Source organism: Falco naumanni, chromosome 10, assembly GCF_017639655.2.
Source record: "Falco naumanni isolate bFalNau1 chromosome 10, bFalNau1.pat, whole genome shotgun sequence".
NCBI classification, from domain to species: Eukaryota; Metazoa; Chordata; class Aves; order Falconiformes; family Falconidae; genus Falco; species Falco naumanni.
Window position 1 is genome coordinate 18,842,132 of NC_054063.1, and position 14,345 is coordinate 18,856,476.

The window sequence follows — 14,345 nt, forward strand, 5'->3', positions numbered from 1 at the left end:
CGGGCAGGAGGGCTCCCAGGCGGTTACCGCTGGGGTTAATCAGCCTCAGAGCCGCAGAGGACAGCGGGCAGAGGAGGCGATGGTCCCTGTTCCCAGCTCGGCCACTGCATGGGGCTCAGGTGGGGATGCAGCCCCCTGGCCTGTGGCATCACTCCTGCATCTCCTCCATGCGTTTGTCCCACCGGGATGGGTCAGGCAGGACTTTCTCAGGGCAGATCTTCCTTGTCCTGGGAAACCCTGCGATGCCTCAGTGAAGTCTTGGAGATACGCTGGAGCTTTTCTGCAGCATCAGGATTTTTACTGGGAGAGAACCGATCAAAGGCTGAAATGTAGCAGGAAGGTGATGGACACATCTGGGACAGGCTTTAGGAGTGCTGCTGCTGCACCCCGAATGGCAGCGTGAGCCCCACCTGATGCACTCCAGCCCACGAGCCCTTAGGGCGGTGCGGTGGGGGCTTCATGGAGAGCCGGCTCTGCATCTGCCACGTCTGCCAGCCCCTGGTTCGAGGGGTTTTCCATGGCACAGTCCCTGCTCCAAAAGATTGTCTCCGGTTGCGTTTTGAGCTCCCTTCTCATAATGCATTGCCCTCCCTGTTCTGTCTCCTTGGGGCAGTTGAACTCCCTAAGGCATCAAAGAGCAGAATCATCCCACCACGGCTCTTCCCACCAGCACTGGAGCAGCCACCTCGATTCGCCCTGTGCAACAAAAAGGGGAAGAACCCCCCCAGCAGGCAGCGATGCTCCCCCAGCCTGCCTCTGCCTGCTCCTGCCTCCCGATTTCCTAAGCCAGGGTGGCTACCTTGGTCTTCAACCTTGGAGGAGGTTCCCTCCACGGGTTTTCAGGACACAGAGCAGGGACACCACAGCTCACGGTCCTGGGGCTACAGACCATCGTGTCTGCAGTGAAAATACAAAGGCTGGCACGGTCACTGGCCGGGGAGTGCTATGCCTCCCAGGGAACACGGCACAGATAAAAGCCAGCTGCTTTTTTTAAAAGAAAACCCTGAAACCTGTCCCAGAAAATGTGGCTTTCTCATTCTGGAACCAGTATCGTAACAGCCCTGTGAGAACCAGAAACATTTGGAGGCAGAGCAAAATGTTGACTTTTGGTATTTTTATGGGGATATAAAGTTTTTCACAGGAAGCAGCAACTTTCTGTGAAAAGCATTTCTCCATCGCAATCTATTTTCTTTGGAAAAAAGCAGGGCTTTTGGGGTTGGAAAAGGACTTTTGGTTCCACCAGGCTCGTAAACTTGTCCTGTGCTGGTGGGAGGGGATGCTGGGGAGGGCTCTCGCTGAACACCCCCAAGCCTGAGCACCCAGCCAGGCTTCCCCCATCCATCCCGTGGCATCCTAAGGGACACAGGACCGTTGTACTGAAACCATCAACGTGGGAGTCCCCAGGCGCTGGACCAGGTGTGTTTGCACTCCTCCGGCCCTGCCAAAAGCCACGCTTGTGGGGCAGACGTCTTGCCCAGCACCAGCACTCAGCCCGTGCGTGAGCGGCTCCTGGAGATTTAAAAGGAAGAATAATCAGCAAAGAAAAGATTTCCAGCTGTCAGGAGAGCAAAACTCAACCTAAAAAAAAACCCACAAAACCACCTAAAATCCAAGGAATGCGTTGTATATATCAGCAAAGCCAGAAATTCCTGCAAATAAAGGGCTGGAAGGCTCCGCTGACTGGGCTTGCCACTTCCCCGCATCTGCTCAGCCAGACGCTTGAAAGCTTCACCTCCTCTGGCATCTGTTTCCAAAATAAATTGTAACATCCTACCTTGGGCTCCTGCCATCCCCAGCTGGATCTGGCTTTATTTAGAAAGGGAAAAGCGCTTTCTCCACGGATACCTCACTTGGAAAGGGGTTTTGCTCAGCCATTTCACCAAGCCCGGCTGCTGGGCCCAGGGCAGTCACGGCTGTTTCTGGCTGAAAGACTGAAACTTCAGGAATGCTTTAGGAATCTGAAAAGGCAGATTTGGGAGGAAATCCACCGTAGCAGGCAGTTTCAGCTGGGAACACAAGCTGTCGCTAATGCTGGAGGACACCCTGCCTGTATAAAGGCTAAAGAGGGGATCCCAGCATTTCCACGGGTGCTAAAGTGTTCCTCACCCCTTGGTGCCGGAGCCAGATCCCAGCCAGCGCCTGGTGGGACTCGTTAGCACTGGGGTGTTGAGAGAGGCTTTCCCCCCAGAGAGGCATGCTGACAAGTTACCAGCAGAAGTTAAAGGCTAAGAGGCATCGGGAGTGCGATGAACAGGCGCGGCCGAATCTCATCCATCCCCGTGTTTTTCCTGGAAAGCCGTGCCGCCAGTTGCAGCCCTTTACAAGGCCAAGTGCTCGCTGTCCCGCCAGGGCTGCAGGAGAGAGGAACGCCATCGGTGGGATGGGGGAACGCCGTCAGCAGCCCCTCCCCAGCGTGCTGGGAGCTCTTTTCCACCTGACATTTTCCACCAGGGGAAATGGGGGATGCAGGTGGGCTGCAGTGCCCGGTGAGCCCCCTGCCCTCCCCTGCTGCTGCCCCTCCCAGAGGCGGTGTGAGCCCAGCCAGGCATCAGGGTGAGATGCTAGCTGCTCCTTGCTGGCTGGGTCTGTCCTACCGGCTTTTTTCTGGGACCTGATTTAGGCTGGTTTGGTGGGAGTAGCCCCCCAGCTATGGGAAAACCTTCTGGGTTCAGTGCTCAGCTGTGCTCTGGATTTACCAGCTGAACAACCCCTGCTGCTGTGCAGAAAATCCTCCCGTTCCCCAGAGCATTGGAGAGGGTACAGACCAACTGTGTTCCCTCTTGCTAGCCAACAGGCAAGGAACTTGGGAAATGGGCTGGCTGTAAGGACCCAAAATGGGACAGGGGAGAGCCGAGACCCCACAGCCGCAGCTCAGCTGCTGAGGCTTGCTTGGCACTCTGCTCCCTCCTCTGCAGCACCATCCTGCTCCCAGGCTCGTGGCCATCACCCCAGTCAACCACCAGTCAGTCCCCCGTTTTCCAGCCTGTGCAGCACGGATGAAGAGAAAGCCTTTGGGAAAAATCCTCAGGGAAACACAGGGTCTGCTGGGATGTGTGGCCAGACAGCTTCACTCCAGTGTCTCTGCAAACTTAAGAGCCAAGGATGTGGCCATGCTGTTGGTCCCTCTGCTCCCCCAAAAGACACCGAGATGTGGCCTCTTTCCATGACCTACAGCCTGTGCCCAGCCCTGGTACCACCGATCCCCTTGTTCCCCCCCCCGGCCAGCCCGGGCTGGGGGGGCTGTGGCTGCTGACCTCTCGCTGGGGGTCGCGCCCCGCTGCTGGCCCCAGCGCTGGAAGCCTCTGCCGAGCTCTGGGAAGTGATGTGCCTCCAAACCAGGCGTCTCAGCTCCCTCTAGGGCCAAAGGAAAGGAAAAGGCGCTTCCAAAAGTTGCTCCACCTGCTCCTAAATCCTCAGCTGGAACGGGGCTGTGGAGGGTCCTGGCCCTTGCTGGGGCTGCGGTGAGAGGTTCGGGCAGAGATGGGGCATTGGGGCCCCTAATGCTGGTGATGCCGGCGGCTGCCAACGCGGGGTGAAGCCAGCCCGAGCTGAGAAATGCCAGAACCCTGTGCTCAAATATTCCTGTTCCACCAAGAAATAGCTTGAGTAAAGCCTCGGGCAGTGCTCAGACATTCGCATCCTCCAAGGGAGGAAAAAGCCCAAGCGGGGTCCCAGGGCCATGTCCACCTGCCCTGCGCCCTCCTGCCTGCTCCCTGAGCCGGACTAGAGCATGTCATGGGTGGAGGTCGAACCAAACCTCATCTTTTTTGTCCCTTGTCCCCTTCCCCTGCACAGCAGGAATGGGAGCCTTTGCTCCCTTGTGTGGTCCCAGAGCCAGAGCTGCCTGCAGCACCCAGCGCTGGGGACTTTGCCAAGCACAGGGGAGAATGAGGATGAGAGGGGATGGGACCAGCAGCCAGCATCCTACCCCACAGCATCCAACCCTGCACCCGCCGAACATCCAGGAAACCTGGGGGGTCCTTGCGGGCCAGTGCGGAGGACTGTGGCCCTCCTGGTGAGCAGATGGGGATGACGGCCACAAAGGAAATAGCTGTTTTCTGGCAGACCTGAGACCAGTGGCCGGCGGAGGGAGGAAGGGGGCCTCCGAACTTGCCCCTTGGGAGCTCCTCGCCATGTGCAGTGGCTCCGTTCCCAGGCTGAGCTCTCATTTCCTATCGTAAACAACTGCATCTCCTTTCCCTTCAGCTCCCACCGGGCCCACACCGGAGCCGTCCGGCACTGCACACCATGCTGCCGCCCCCCGGCTCGCTCCTGTGGGTGGGCTGTCCTCACCGGGGAGCAGACCCACGGGCTCGAGGTGCTCACAGAGGAAGAAAAACCCTAAAGAAAATAAAAAGGCAATAACGGAGCTTCCTCGGGACCTTTATAGACTAACAGGGTTTATGGTGTTTGTGCCATGTCCTGTTTCACTCTTTTTTTTTTTTTTTTTTCTTTTTCCTGTAAGTGGAATTGCCAGGGCTGTCTGTCTCGTAGTGGCTCTAACGAGGGCAGCCAAATGAATGCCCAAGCACCTCGTTAGGACCCTGCCAGGGCTGGCACGTGCCTAACAGAGATAATGTCTGAGCAAAGTGTCCACAGCTGGGGAGGGAAAGGACTGGGCAGAGGAGTCTCCTACTCAGAGCATCCCAAGGGGCAAGTGTCCAATGCCTTCCCCAGGCTGCAGTGAAGCCCTTGGAGGTGATGTGCACCTCGGGGTTGCAGAGCCCCTCTCCCCGCCTCCCTCTCCCCCCACCTTGCATGCACAGGCAGATGCACGTGGGGTTTTTGCCAGCCTCTCTCCCCTCCATTGGCAAAGCTGCCTTGTTGAGCAAGAGAGACCTGACGAGATTTCCATGAACAAACTTCCTGCGGGGAGCAAAGGGCAGAGGGACTGCATCCCTGCCTGACCACCACCTCCCGGGGAGGTTCGGACACCAAACGGACCACTAACAGTGACTGTGGGGAGGAGGAGAAGGGCAAGCCCAGGCTGAAGGAGGTACCTGGGTGGGGGGTGAGGTGTGGGGTGCAGGACAGGGTGTGGGCCATCCTTGTAAGAGGCTGTCACTGCTTCTTGTGTCACTGCTTGTGTGGACACATCTCATGGTCCCTGGGCAGGGTGGGAGCTGGCCTGGTCCTTCAGCTTTCCCGGCTCCCCAGTCCCGCTCTGCCCACAGGCGATGGCAGCCACAACGGTGACCGATTCTGGGGGCATGAGGATCATCACGGAGGTCATCCCGGCCACAGACCCCCGAGCAGCCCAGTTGGCCTCCAGCTCTGGGCCACCCACACCTGCTGTATCATCATTTCAAGTCAAAGGCTTCAGAAGGGCTCAGCCCAAGGCACTGGGGGTGAGACACAGTGTCCCAGGGGGATGGGGCACCTCGGGGACCAAGTATCCCCAGGGACTGTGCTGCTTGAGGTTGTCCTTGGCTGGGGCGGCGGTGACGGTTGGGACCAGCTCCTTTTGCCAGCTCATGCCACTGTGCCAAGCGGCAGCACGCCCAGCTGTGCCCAGTCCCTTCTTGGCACTGTGGGGCACAGCCAGGACGCGGTGTGGCCATGGGATCAGGTTGGGTGTGGCTAACAGCAATGGTGACACCCATCCTTTGCTGGTGCTGGCAGACGGGCAGCACTTTGGGCTCAGAGTGACTGGGGGGATGCCTCTCCCCCATCCTTCCCTAGACCATCCACATCTTCACTGGGATCATCCATGTCTGCTTCGGGATCATCCTGACAGCGTCACAGTACAGCTCCCCTTCCCTCCCTGTGGTTAGCGGGGTCCTCTTCTGGCTCGGGCTCCTGGTAAGCAGGGATATGCCTGGCCTTCCTCACCATCTTATGAGGACAGGGGGATCTTGGTGGATCAGGGCACAGATCCACTCATCACCAGGGCCTCCTCTTATACCCAGATATTCTGGCTGTCCCCTTTGGGGGTGGAGTGGGTCTGCATGCAGCCCCAAACACAGCTGGAGGGGCACTGGGACATGCAGGGCGGGTGCCTTGCTGCTGACACCCTTCTCCTGTTTTCTGAGCAGCTCCTGGTCTCAGGCTCTCTCCTCGTGGAAAGCGAAAAAAGGGATAGCATCTTGCTGGTAAGGGGGTCCCCTGCGGTCAGGCTGGCAGGGACAAATTATTCCCCCCCATTGCTTCTGCAACTCCTGCCCCTTCCAGCGGCTGGCAGGACCCCTCCACAGCCTAGATTCACACCACAGGGTCTACAGCAAGGCACTGAAAGTGTGTCACACCCTCAGGAGGTGCTCAGCAACCTCCCCATCAAGCAGGGGGGGTGGTGGGGCAATCTTTCATGCTTCAGGGCCTCGTGGAGTCAGTCTCGGATGATGGAGACAAAAGGCATCACGGAGGGTGGCTGCCCTGGTTGGCTTGTCCAGGAGTATATTCGATCGGAGCTGAATAATCCAACTTGGAGGCACCCCTGCTCAGACAGCTCAAACAGAAAGCCCCAGGCAGCCTCTCCCTCCACTCTGTGGCACCTCGTGGGGGTCTTGGCAGGAGCAGAAGGGACATAGCTGCTGATGGCTGATGAGAAGTGACCCACACAGGTGAAGACCTGCTGCATCGTCAATATGGGGGTCATCCTGAGCACGCTGGTGGCCACTCTTGTCCACACCACAGCCATCACTCGCAACATCCCTGGCTGCGAGAATAAGCCGTACTATCTGAAACCTGACTGGTGCTTCGATGCTGAGAACAAGGTAGAGCCTCCTGGTCCTGCTCAGGTGGTGGGTCCAAGCCTCCTGTCACTGCATGGGACAAGCAAACAGGGCGACTGCTACACAGGGGAAGGGGACGATGGGTGCTGCCAGGGAACAGGACCTGCAGGACCCTTCTGCTCTCCTCCCTACAGATGGTGAGCAACGGGCTGGATTCCATATTCATCATCTTCAGCCTGCTGGAGTTCTGCGCGGCGGTGGCGGCCCTGGCCTTCGGCTACGATGCCATCAAGCAGCATGACTACACACGCATGGTGAGGGGGCCCTGTTGCCTGCCAGAGCCCTGAGGGCACATGGGACACTGGCTCTGGCTTTTCAGCAGCAGCATAGCAGCGTCATCCACCCCCTTCTTTCCTCTGAGGGGCCGCCCCAGGCTGGTCACCCACAGGGGCGGCTTCTCTGCATGACCCCAAAAGCAGAATTTCCCCCTTTTCCTCTCCCAGGCGCTGTAGCCACGGCCAAGCTGGCAGCCGTCCCCTGTGAAGAACCACTGTGTGCCCCTGCCCTGCTGCAGCCAAGGTGCTGGAGCCGAGGGGGGTCCCCGGTGCCTCACGGTGGGGCTGGCCAGGGCCCTGCGGGGCCTCAGAGCTCTCAGCACCCCAAGCCAGGCCGCTCACCTCCGCGCCTTTGCCCCCCAATAAAGGCCTCTCCCCCCGCCCAGCCCACGCGTCTCTCCGGGGCTCCCTCAGGGGCTGGGGGCCCTCACGCTGCGGCGGGAGCTACAGGGCACCGGGCACGGGCCGCCGCGACGACGAGATAACAGGCACCCCGACACGCCTGCCCGGCACAAATATGGCGGCCTCCGCCCGGCAGCGGCGGGGAGGCGGGAGGCGTTGCCCGGCACCAAGATGGCGGCCGCGGGCTCAGCCTGGCGCTCCTGCCAGGCATGCGTATGGCGGCGGCGCGTCTCTGACGTCATCACCGGGCGCCGCCGGGGAGGGGGCAGCGTGTAGAATGGTGGGGGAGTGCGGGACGGCCCCGGGCCCGGCCCCCGGCCCCGAGGAGCCCAATGAGGCAGTCCCGGCCCCGGCCCCGGCCCGGCGGCGTCGGAAAGCCTCCAAGAAACGAAAGGAGGCAGCGGTGGCGGCCATCCCGCGGGGCAGGCCCAAGTCGGGGCGGGTGTGGAAGGACCCCGGCAAAAAGAGGTGGGCACAGGGTGGGGGGCTCAGGCCTCGGGGCGGGGGGAGACGCTTTGGGGTGGTCTCTGGTGGGAACAGGGGTGTATGGGGGTTCTTGAGCTCGGGGGGAAGCTCTGCGGGTGTTTTGGGGGGACAGGGCCGTTTGGGGGGTGCTTTGGTTGGGGCAACGGGGGTGGTTCGTAGGGGGACTGCGGAAGGACCCGGCGGGGACAGGGCTGTTTTGGGGGAGTCCTGAGCCGAGGGGAAGGTTTGGATGGGATATGGAGGGGCGAGGCTGCTGCAGGAGGCTCTGAGCTGGGAGAGTTTCACAGAGTTCTGGCCCGAGGAGTTTCTGGAGAGGACCCTGAGTGGGCAGGGGGTCTGTGAGCCATGGGGGGTGCAGTTTTCCCTCCTCCAGCTGCTGACCCGGCCCATCTGCCTGCCCAGGTTCTCACACATGATCCAGGACAAGGCCCTTCGCACCTCCTGGGCACGGAAGATGAAGGAGCGGCAGGAGAGGAAGCTTGTCCGGGACCTGGCACGGCAGCTGCAGGAGGGGAAGCAGAGAGAGCGTGAGGTAACAGGGCTTGGGAGCTGGGCCTGGGGCTCAGGACCCTGCAGGCAGCATCACCCAGCCCCTCTGTGCCTGCTGTCTCCATGGGGCAGTGAGCGTGCAGCACTGGCCCTCCATGGGGCGGGTTTGCCGGGGAGACAGGGACTCTGCTGTCCCAGCCCTCGGCCGGAGCTACCCGCTCCCTTTGCTAGGGCGAGCTCAGGGCCACATTGCGGAGCTAGGCCGTGAGCAGAGACTTTTTGCCTCTCTCCATACACAGCCGTGTGTCTCTGCCCACATCCTGGGCTTCTTGGCTGTGGCATTATTGTGGCAGAGCCCTGTGGGCTGAGCACAAACCACACCACTGCCCTTCCCCTGGGCAGTTGGGACAGTGAATTCCTTGTCATCGTGCCAAATCCAGGCTGCGACGGTCACGTGCTGCAAGTCGCTGACTTGGAATAAACCCAGTCGGTCAGTTTGAGCCTTGTGCTGGGGAGAAAAGCGCTGTGGGTTTGGCTTTGTGCAGCAGATTTCATGCTTGGGCAGGTGTTGCTTGTGCTGCCATAGCCATGCAGCTCCCTGACCGGTGTTGGCATCAGCTGGTTTGGGTTTAAGGCCAGAGGGAGGGAGGGATGGACCTGCAGGGAATGTTTTGATGCTGCTTTCACAGGAGAAGAAGCGGCGGCGGGAGGAGAACCTGAAGCGGCGCTTGGAAAACGAGCGGAAGGCGGAGATTGTCCAAGTGGTGAGTCAGGGCCCCGTTCCTAGCAGAGGGCACTGTGGTGGCCCAGCAGACCCAGCAGCCTCCAGACCCTGGGTACTGGCCTCCAGTTTGCTCCAGTTCTTCTCCCTGGCTCCTCCTTTGAAGGATGCTGTGAGCAGCACTGGGAGGACTGGGGAGATCCAACTAAAGCCAGCTTCAGCTGGAGGGTGTCTCTGCCAAGCAGGCAACTGGTGTCCTGCAGGGTGGGCTGGGAGGGACAGCTTCCTTTCCAAGCCTGAGAAAACCAGAACTGAGGCTGCCCCGGGGATGGTCGGCACATGGGGTGATAGAGCGACGGAAACATGGCACTGATGTGGATCCAGGCATACAGTGCTTTGAGGTTATGGCTTTTCCATCTGGAAGAGACCTGGGAGCTCGGGGAGGGTGCAGTGAGGAACTGCACAGCCACATGGTGATGGCGAGAATGTGGTATTGCCTGTCGCCTCTGACATGAGATCTGGGGCAACTGGGAGATGTTTCCAGGGAGGAGTTTTAGGATAAATCTGATCAGGAGCCAGACGGCTTTGTGTACACACTTTGATCCTCGCTACCTCTGCTGCTTCAGCAGTGGGAGGGAGAAGATCCCATCCTGCAGCTCTGTGGAGGGGCTGGGCTCTGGCTGGGGCCGTGCCGCAGGGGTGGGAGGCAGGGAGCTCTGCTGTGCCTGTCCCGCCTGCCTCCCCAGTGCCTGAAAGCCCCCTCTCCCCCACCCCCACCCCCCCCAGATCCGGAACCCACTGAAGCTCAAGCGAGCAAAGAAGAAGCAGCTGCGGCGGGTGGAGAAGAGGGACACGCTGGCCCTGCTCCAGAAGACACCTGTGCAGCGCAAAGCAGCCAAGGAGTGAGACAGGAGATGGGGCACTACAGTGCCTGGGCAGCCGGGGTTTCTGTGTGTCCCGCACCTCTCCAGGTGTGCTTCCTCGGCTCGGTGGGCAGGAATCACTGCCCAGGCCCTCGGTGTTGGACAGACCGCAGGACAGAGCTGGGGTGGGGTACGCAGTGCCGTGACCCACAGGAACCAGCTGCTGGATCCCCGCTGCCTTGGGAAGTTGTGGTGTTGCTGATGGCCACGGGCTGCAAGGAGAACTGCTTCACCTGCCCAGATCTGCTTTTTCTTTATAAAGATGACTAGGAACTGACTCGGGCTTGTCTCCAATGGTTTGGAGGGGCTGATGGCTCCAGCTTGGGGCCTTCCCTCTGCTGAGGCAGATCTCCCTCAGCCTTCCTGGGACTGCAGAGTGCCATAGCCCCTGAGGATTTTCTTCCTCAAAGAGAGGTCTCTTCCCCCCTGTGAATGAGCCCTGGAGCCTGTAATGAAGGGAGGGGGCACATCTCTGCTGCGTGGTGCAGCACAACCTCCTGTCGGCCTTCTCTGGAGGTGCTGGGGTGCCGCAGGGTGGGTTTGAGCGGGGCTGGGAGATGGTGGGGAGGCAGCTGGAAGGCAGGCGCTTGGGGTGGGAAACCCACACAGATCTCTTCACCTTCTTGGTTTTTCTTGTTTTATGAACGCCCTTTTCTGTGTCCAGCCTGCTGTGAGCCAAACCAGTGGGGTGGGGGGCCAAGGGTGGCCCCCAAACACAAGGCTGTGGGGAGCAATAAGCCCTTGCTTGCACTGGGGGGCCCTGGTGTGGGCTGGCAGGGTGGTCCCCGGGCCCAGGAGCTTCATCCTGGGCTGGGGACAAGCTGGCGGCTCCAGGATGAGCAGTGGCTGTGGGGGGAGCTGGCCTTGCGGCCCCCGAGGCAGAGCATAGCAGAGGGGTGGGTTAATCATGGGCTGGGGGCGTCACAGGGGATTCCAGTGGGGCGGTGCAGCGCTTCCCGTTTCACCCACTGAGCAGGAGTTGGGGTGGGGGGTGGCAGCCCCTATGGAGGGGGGCAGGGGGCCTGGCAGGAGCTGTGGGGTGCAGTGGGGTGGCTGCCAGCGTGGCCGGGGTCATCGGGCAGGAGGGTTCTGCACTCGCTGCTCTCTGCGTTAATGAGGTTAATGATTGCTGAGGCAGCCTGGAGCCCTGCCTCTCCCACCCACGCCCTCCCCAGCGCCGCAGCACCAGCCCAGCCTTTGCCCCAGCCCGGTAAGAGGGGCCTTGGAGCCCACCCGCGTGGCTTTGGGGCTTGCAGGCACCCGAGGCTTTGAGGGGGGGCTGCTCTCATGGCAGGGCGTAGGCGGGTGAGCTGGGCACCTCCTCCCTGGGCTGGGGCCAGCGTTGTGCTGGGCGCACCGCCAGCTGCCACGGCCTGCCTGCCTCTCTGCGTGCAGGGAACGTGGGGTCTGCACGGGACCGGGGGGGCCGTAGCCCCTGCCTGCCTGGCCCTGGGATGCGGAGGAGGAGGAGTGTGGGGCGAGGGGACGGTGGGTGCTGAAGGGGTGTCTTTGTGGGTGTTGCTGCTGCTGGGCAAGTTTGGGGGGGGGCTGCTGGTGCTGGGTGTGGTGATGTGTGTTGGTGGTGGCGGGGGGGGGGGGGGGGGGGGGGGGGGGGAGATGGGACCACGGAAGGAGAGATGCTAGTGGGACTGGTTGGGCTACAAAGCGCAACGTGTGATAGCCAAGTCCTGTGGCGCCACGTTAGAATCCCTTGGGACAGTCCCCTACTGCCACCCCATGGTGGCCCCCTCCCTGGGCGAGGTGACCCCGTGGCCCGGGTGTGATGCTTGGGGGTGTGATGCTCATCTCCATCCCCAGGTGCACCATGGTGGAGGTAACGGTGACACCACAATCCTCGCTGGCCGATCGGCCGGTGCAGGTGCTGGTGCGGGGACTGTCCCCCTCACAGCTGGTCACCCTGCGGGCATCGCTGACGGATGAGCATGGCGAGTGCTTCCAGGCGCGCGCCTTCTTCCACGCCGATGGGGCAGGTGAGGTGGACCCAGGGCGCCATGCCGCTCTGGGCGGCAGCTACTCCGGCCTCTGGCCCATGGGGCTCTTCTGGTTCCTGCAGCCCGACACCCTCTTCCGACGGCTCATCAAGCGGGATGTGGCCGGTAGCCCCTTCATCGTCCGCCTGGAGGTCTTCGATGGCCTCCACCTGGTCCCTGTGCCCCAGGACCAGGCGCTGGCCTCCTGCGAGGCCGAGCGGTGGTACGTGGGTCCTGGCACGCAGCGGGTGCCCATCCGGGAGGGCAGGGTCCGTGGAGCCCTCTTCTTGCCACCTGGTGAGCAGGGGGGTGTGGGGACCCCTGGGCTGCCCAGCCAGGCGGGACCCCTGGGGTGTGGGGTGGCACCGGTGGCTCTGCTGCTCTCAGCAGTGATGATCTCTGTCTGGCTTCCCACAGGACCGGGACCTTTCCCGGGGGTGATCGACCTTTTTGGAGGCGCAGGTGGCCTCATTGAGTTCCGCGCAGGGCTGCTGGCCAGCCGGGGCTTCGCCGTGCTGGCGCTGGCCTTCTTCGCCTATGATGACCTGCCCCGCACCCTGGCCCAGCTTGACCTGGAGTATTTTGAGGAGGCGGCTGAGCTGCTCCTCCGGCACCCCAAGGTGAGCCCTGCAGTGTGGTGAGTGGCACCACATGAGCAGGCGTGTCCTGGGGACATCCTGGTGAGTGGGATGTCCTGGTGAGCAGGGGCATCCTGATAAGCAAGGTGTCCTGGTGACCGAGGACGTCCCAGTGACTGGGGACGTCCCAGTGATGTCCCAGCAAGTGGTCCTGCCAGCTGGCTCCATTTCCCCCTCCCTGCAGGTGCGAGGCCCTGGCCTGGGTGTTGTCGGCGTCTCCAAAGGAGCAGAGGTGGCCCTGGCCATGGCCACCTTCCTGCCACAGGTAGTGGCCACGGTGTGGATCAATGGCACAGCCTTCCTTCACGGCAACCCACTGGTCTACAAGGACCTCCGCATCCCCCCTATCCCCTACTATGCCGAGCGCATCATCTTCGCCGAGATGGGGGCCCTGGACAACTCTGCCATCTTCTCTGACCCCCGGGACCCCGCACACAGCGCCTCGGCCATCCCGGTCGAGAGGGTCCGGGGGAAGGTCCTCTTCGTGGTGGGGGAGGCTGACCGCAGCATGAACAGCAAGCTCTTCGCCCAGCTGGCCATGGCACGGATGCCACCAGAGAGCTGCCGCCTCCTCTCCTACCCTGGGGCTGGCCACTTGATCGAGCCCCCCGGCTCGCCCCTCTGCAGTGTGTCCAGCCTGCGGGGCGCCCCCCGGCCAGTAGTGTGGGGGGGCGAAGCCCAGCCCCACGCCAAGGCTCAGGAGCACTCGTGGCAGGAGATTGTCCAGTTCTTGGAGGTCCACCTGGGCCCTGCTGCCACCATGAAGCTGTGATGGCTGCGGGGAAGGTGGGGGGAGAAAGGGGGCTGCCGGGGGCTGCTCCCAGCCTTGTTGCCCCACTCAATAAAGTCCACCCTGCCTGCCAGCGCTGCCTGGTCCTGCCTGTGCTCAGGGCTGGGGGCACCACGTCCTGGCGTCGTCGTGTGGGAGCACCCCAGTGTGTCTATAAGGTACGTCTATAGGCACATCCATGGCTCAGGGGGTCATGCGGGGCTCTCTGTGGCTGATACTGCTTTTTGAGGGGGGTTTTTTGAAGGTTTTAGGGGGGGGCTATGGCTAAACTCTTGGCTGTGCGCACCCTGTCGCCGTGAGCCGGGGTTCTGTGCCATGAGCCGGTGGGAGCTGGCGCAGTCCCTGTTCCTGCACCGAGCTGGGGGTGGGTTTTTCCCTGGGAATGCCAAGGACAGCGGCTCCTTGGAGGCAGGAGGGTTGTAAATCCCCAAAACGTGGAGGCTGGCGGCTTTAACTGGGATGGAGGATGGCAAACGGGTGTCTGGGCGCACGGATGCCTGGCACGTGCTGGGGCAGGGTGTGGGAGCTGGGCATGACCGTCACACTGGCAAGGGGGGGGGAGGGGCAGCAGGGGTGGTGACTCAGTTTAATTTCCAATAATGATAAGACCCAGAAGGGAAACATCTGAAGAGGGAGGCAGAGGGACCCCACAAAGAGCTCAGCAGCCACCCAAGGGGACCAAGGTCCTCCCCGTCCTGGGGTCCTGGCAAATCTCAGCTCTGGCTCCCCACTTGCCGTCCTGTGGGGACCTCTGGGATGAGCACCGGGGGGCTTGGGACCCCCACGGCACAGCTGGCAGCATCACAGCCACACTTGCTCTGGGGTGAGGGCAGCAGCCAGGCAGGCAGGAGAGGGGTGCCGGGGAGCACCCCAGAGCAGAGGAAAGTGATGGCTGGGTA

The 14,345-nt window shown here is 61.7% G+C and overlaps 3 protein-coding genes across 7 annotated transcripts; all 3 read left to right on the forward strand.

Annotated features, from left to right (window-relative positions):
• Positions 1-4,858: 4,858 nt before the first annotated feature.
• LOC121095202 (membrane-spanning 4-domains subfamily A member 15-like) lies at positions 4,859-7,386 on the forward strand. 2 transcript variants are annotated; one of them, XM_040609697.1, is made up of 7 exons: positions 4,859-4,925; positions 5,175-5,348; positions 5,683-5,802; positions 6,036-6,092; positions 6,561-6,713; positions 6,866-6,985; positions 7,175-7,386. In XM_040609697.1, the coding sequence occupies exons 2-7, from the start codon at positions 5,178-5,180 to the stop codon at positions 7,181-7,183; spliced, it is 630 nt and encodes a 209-aa protein (XP_040465631.1). In that variant the 5' UTR covers positions 4,859-4,925; positions 5,175-5,177; the 3' UTR covers positions 7,184-7,386. The 2 variants fall into 2 exon arrangements, with proteins under 2 accessions (XP_040465631.1, XP_040465630.1); XM_040609696.1 differs by having other exon boundaries at positions 4,869-4,996.
• Positions 7,387-7,655: 269 nt separating this feature from the next.
• Positions 7,656-10,304, forward strand: CCDC86 (coiled-coil domain containing 86). The gene is made up of 4 exons (XM_040609689.1): positions 7,656-7,876; positions 8,297-8,426; positions 9,073-9,147; positions 9,891-10,304. Exons 1-4 carry the CDS (start codon positions 7,686-7,688, stop codon positions 10,008-10,010), a joined length of 516 nt encoding a protein of 171 aa, XP_040465623.1. The 5' UTR covers positions 7,656-7,685; the 3' UTR covers positions 10,011-10,304.
• A 49-nt stretch (positions 10,305-10,353) lies between these two features.
• Positions 10,354-13,519, forward strand: LOC121095178 (acyl-coenzyme A amino acid N-acyltransferase 1-like). 4 transcript variants are annotated; one of them, XM_040609652.1, is made up of 4 exons: positions 10,354-10,561; positions 11,846-12,315; positions 12,436-12,638; positions 12,841-13,519. In XM_040609652.1, the coding sequence occupies exons 1-4, from the start codon at positions 10,479-10,481 to the stop codon at positions 13,426-13,428; spliced, it is 1,344 nt and encodes a 447-aa protein (XP_040465586.1). In that variant the 5' UTR covers positions 10,354-10,478; the 3' UTR covers positions 13,429-13,519. The 4 variants fall into 4 exon arrangements, with proteins under 4 accessions (XP_040465586.1, XP_040465587.1, XP_040465589.1 ...); XM_040609653.1 differs by lacking the exon at positions 10,354-10,561 and adding an exon at positions 11,104-11,237; XM_040609655.1 differs by lacking the exon at positions 10,354-10,561 and adding an exon at positions 11,244-11,332.
• The last annotated feature ends 826 nt before the right edge of the window (positions 13,520-14,345 follow it).

Coding starts and splice junctions, on each gene's coding strand:
- CCDC86 (XM_040609689.1), top strand. CDS start 7,686: ATGGTGGGGGAGTGCGGGACGGCCCCGGGCCCGGCCCCCGGCCCCGAG. Junction 8,427..9,072: donor GGAAGCAGAGAGAGCGTGAG/GTAACAGGGCTT, acceptor CTGCTTTCACAG/GAGAAGAAGCGGCGGCGGGA. Junction 9,148..9,890: donor AGGCGGAGATTGTCCAAGTG/GTGAGTCAGGGC, acceptor CACCCCCCCCAG/ATCCGGAACCCACTGAAGCT.
- LOC121095202 (XM_040609697.1), top strand. CDS start 5,178: ATGGCAGCCACAACGGTGACCGATTCTGGGGGCATGAGGATCATCACG. Junction 5,349..5,682: donor CTCAGCCCAAGGCACTGGGG/GTGAGACACAGT, acceptor ATCCTTCCCTAG/ACCATCCACATCTTCACTGG. Junction 5,803..6,035: donor TCTTCTGGCTCGGGCTCCTG/GTAAGCAGGGAT, acceptor TTTTCTGAGCAG/CTCCTGGTCTCAGGCTCTCT.
- LOC121095178 (XM_040609652.1), top strand. CDS start 10,479: ATGAAGGGAGGGGGCACATCTCTGCTGCGTGGTGCAGCACAACCTCCT. Junction 10,562..11,845: donor AGGTGCTGGGGTGCCGCAGG/GTGGGTTTGAGC, acceptor CTCCATCCCCAG/GTGCACCATGGTGGAGGTAA. Junction 12,316..12,435: donor AGCCCTCTTCTTGCCACCTG/GTGAGCAGGGGG, acceptor GGCTTCCCACAG/GACCGGGACCTTTCCCGGGG.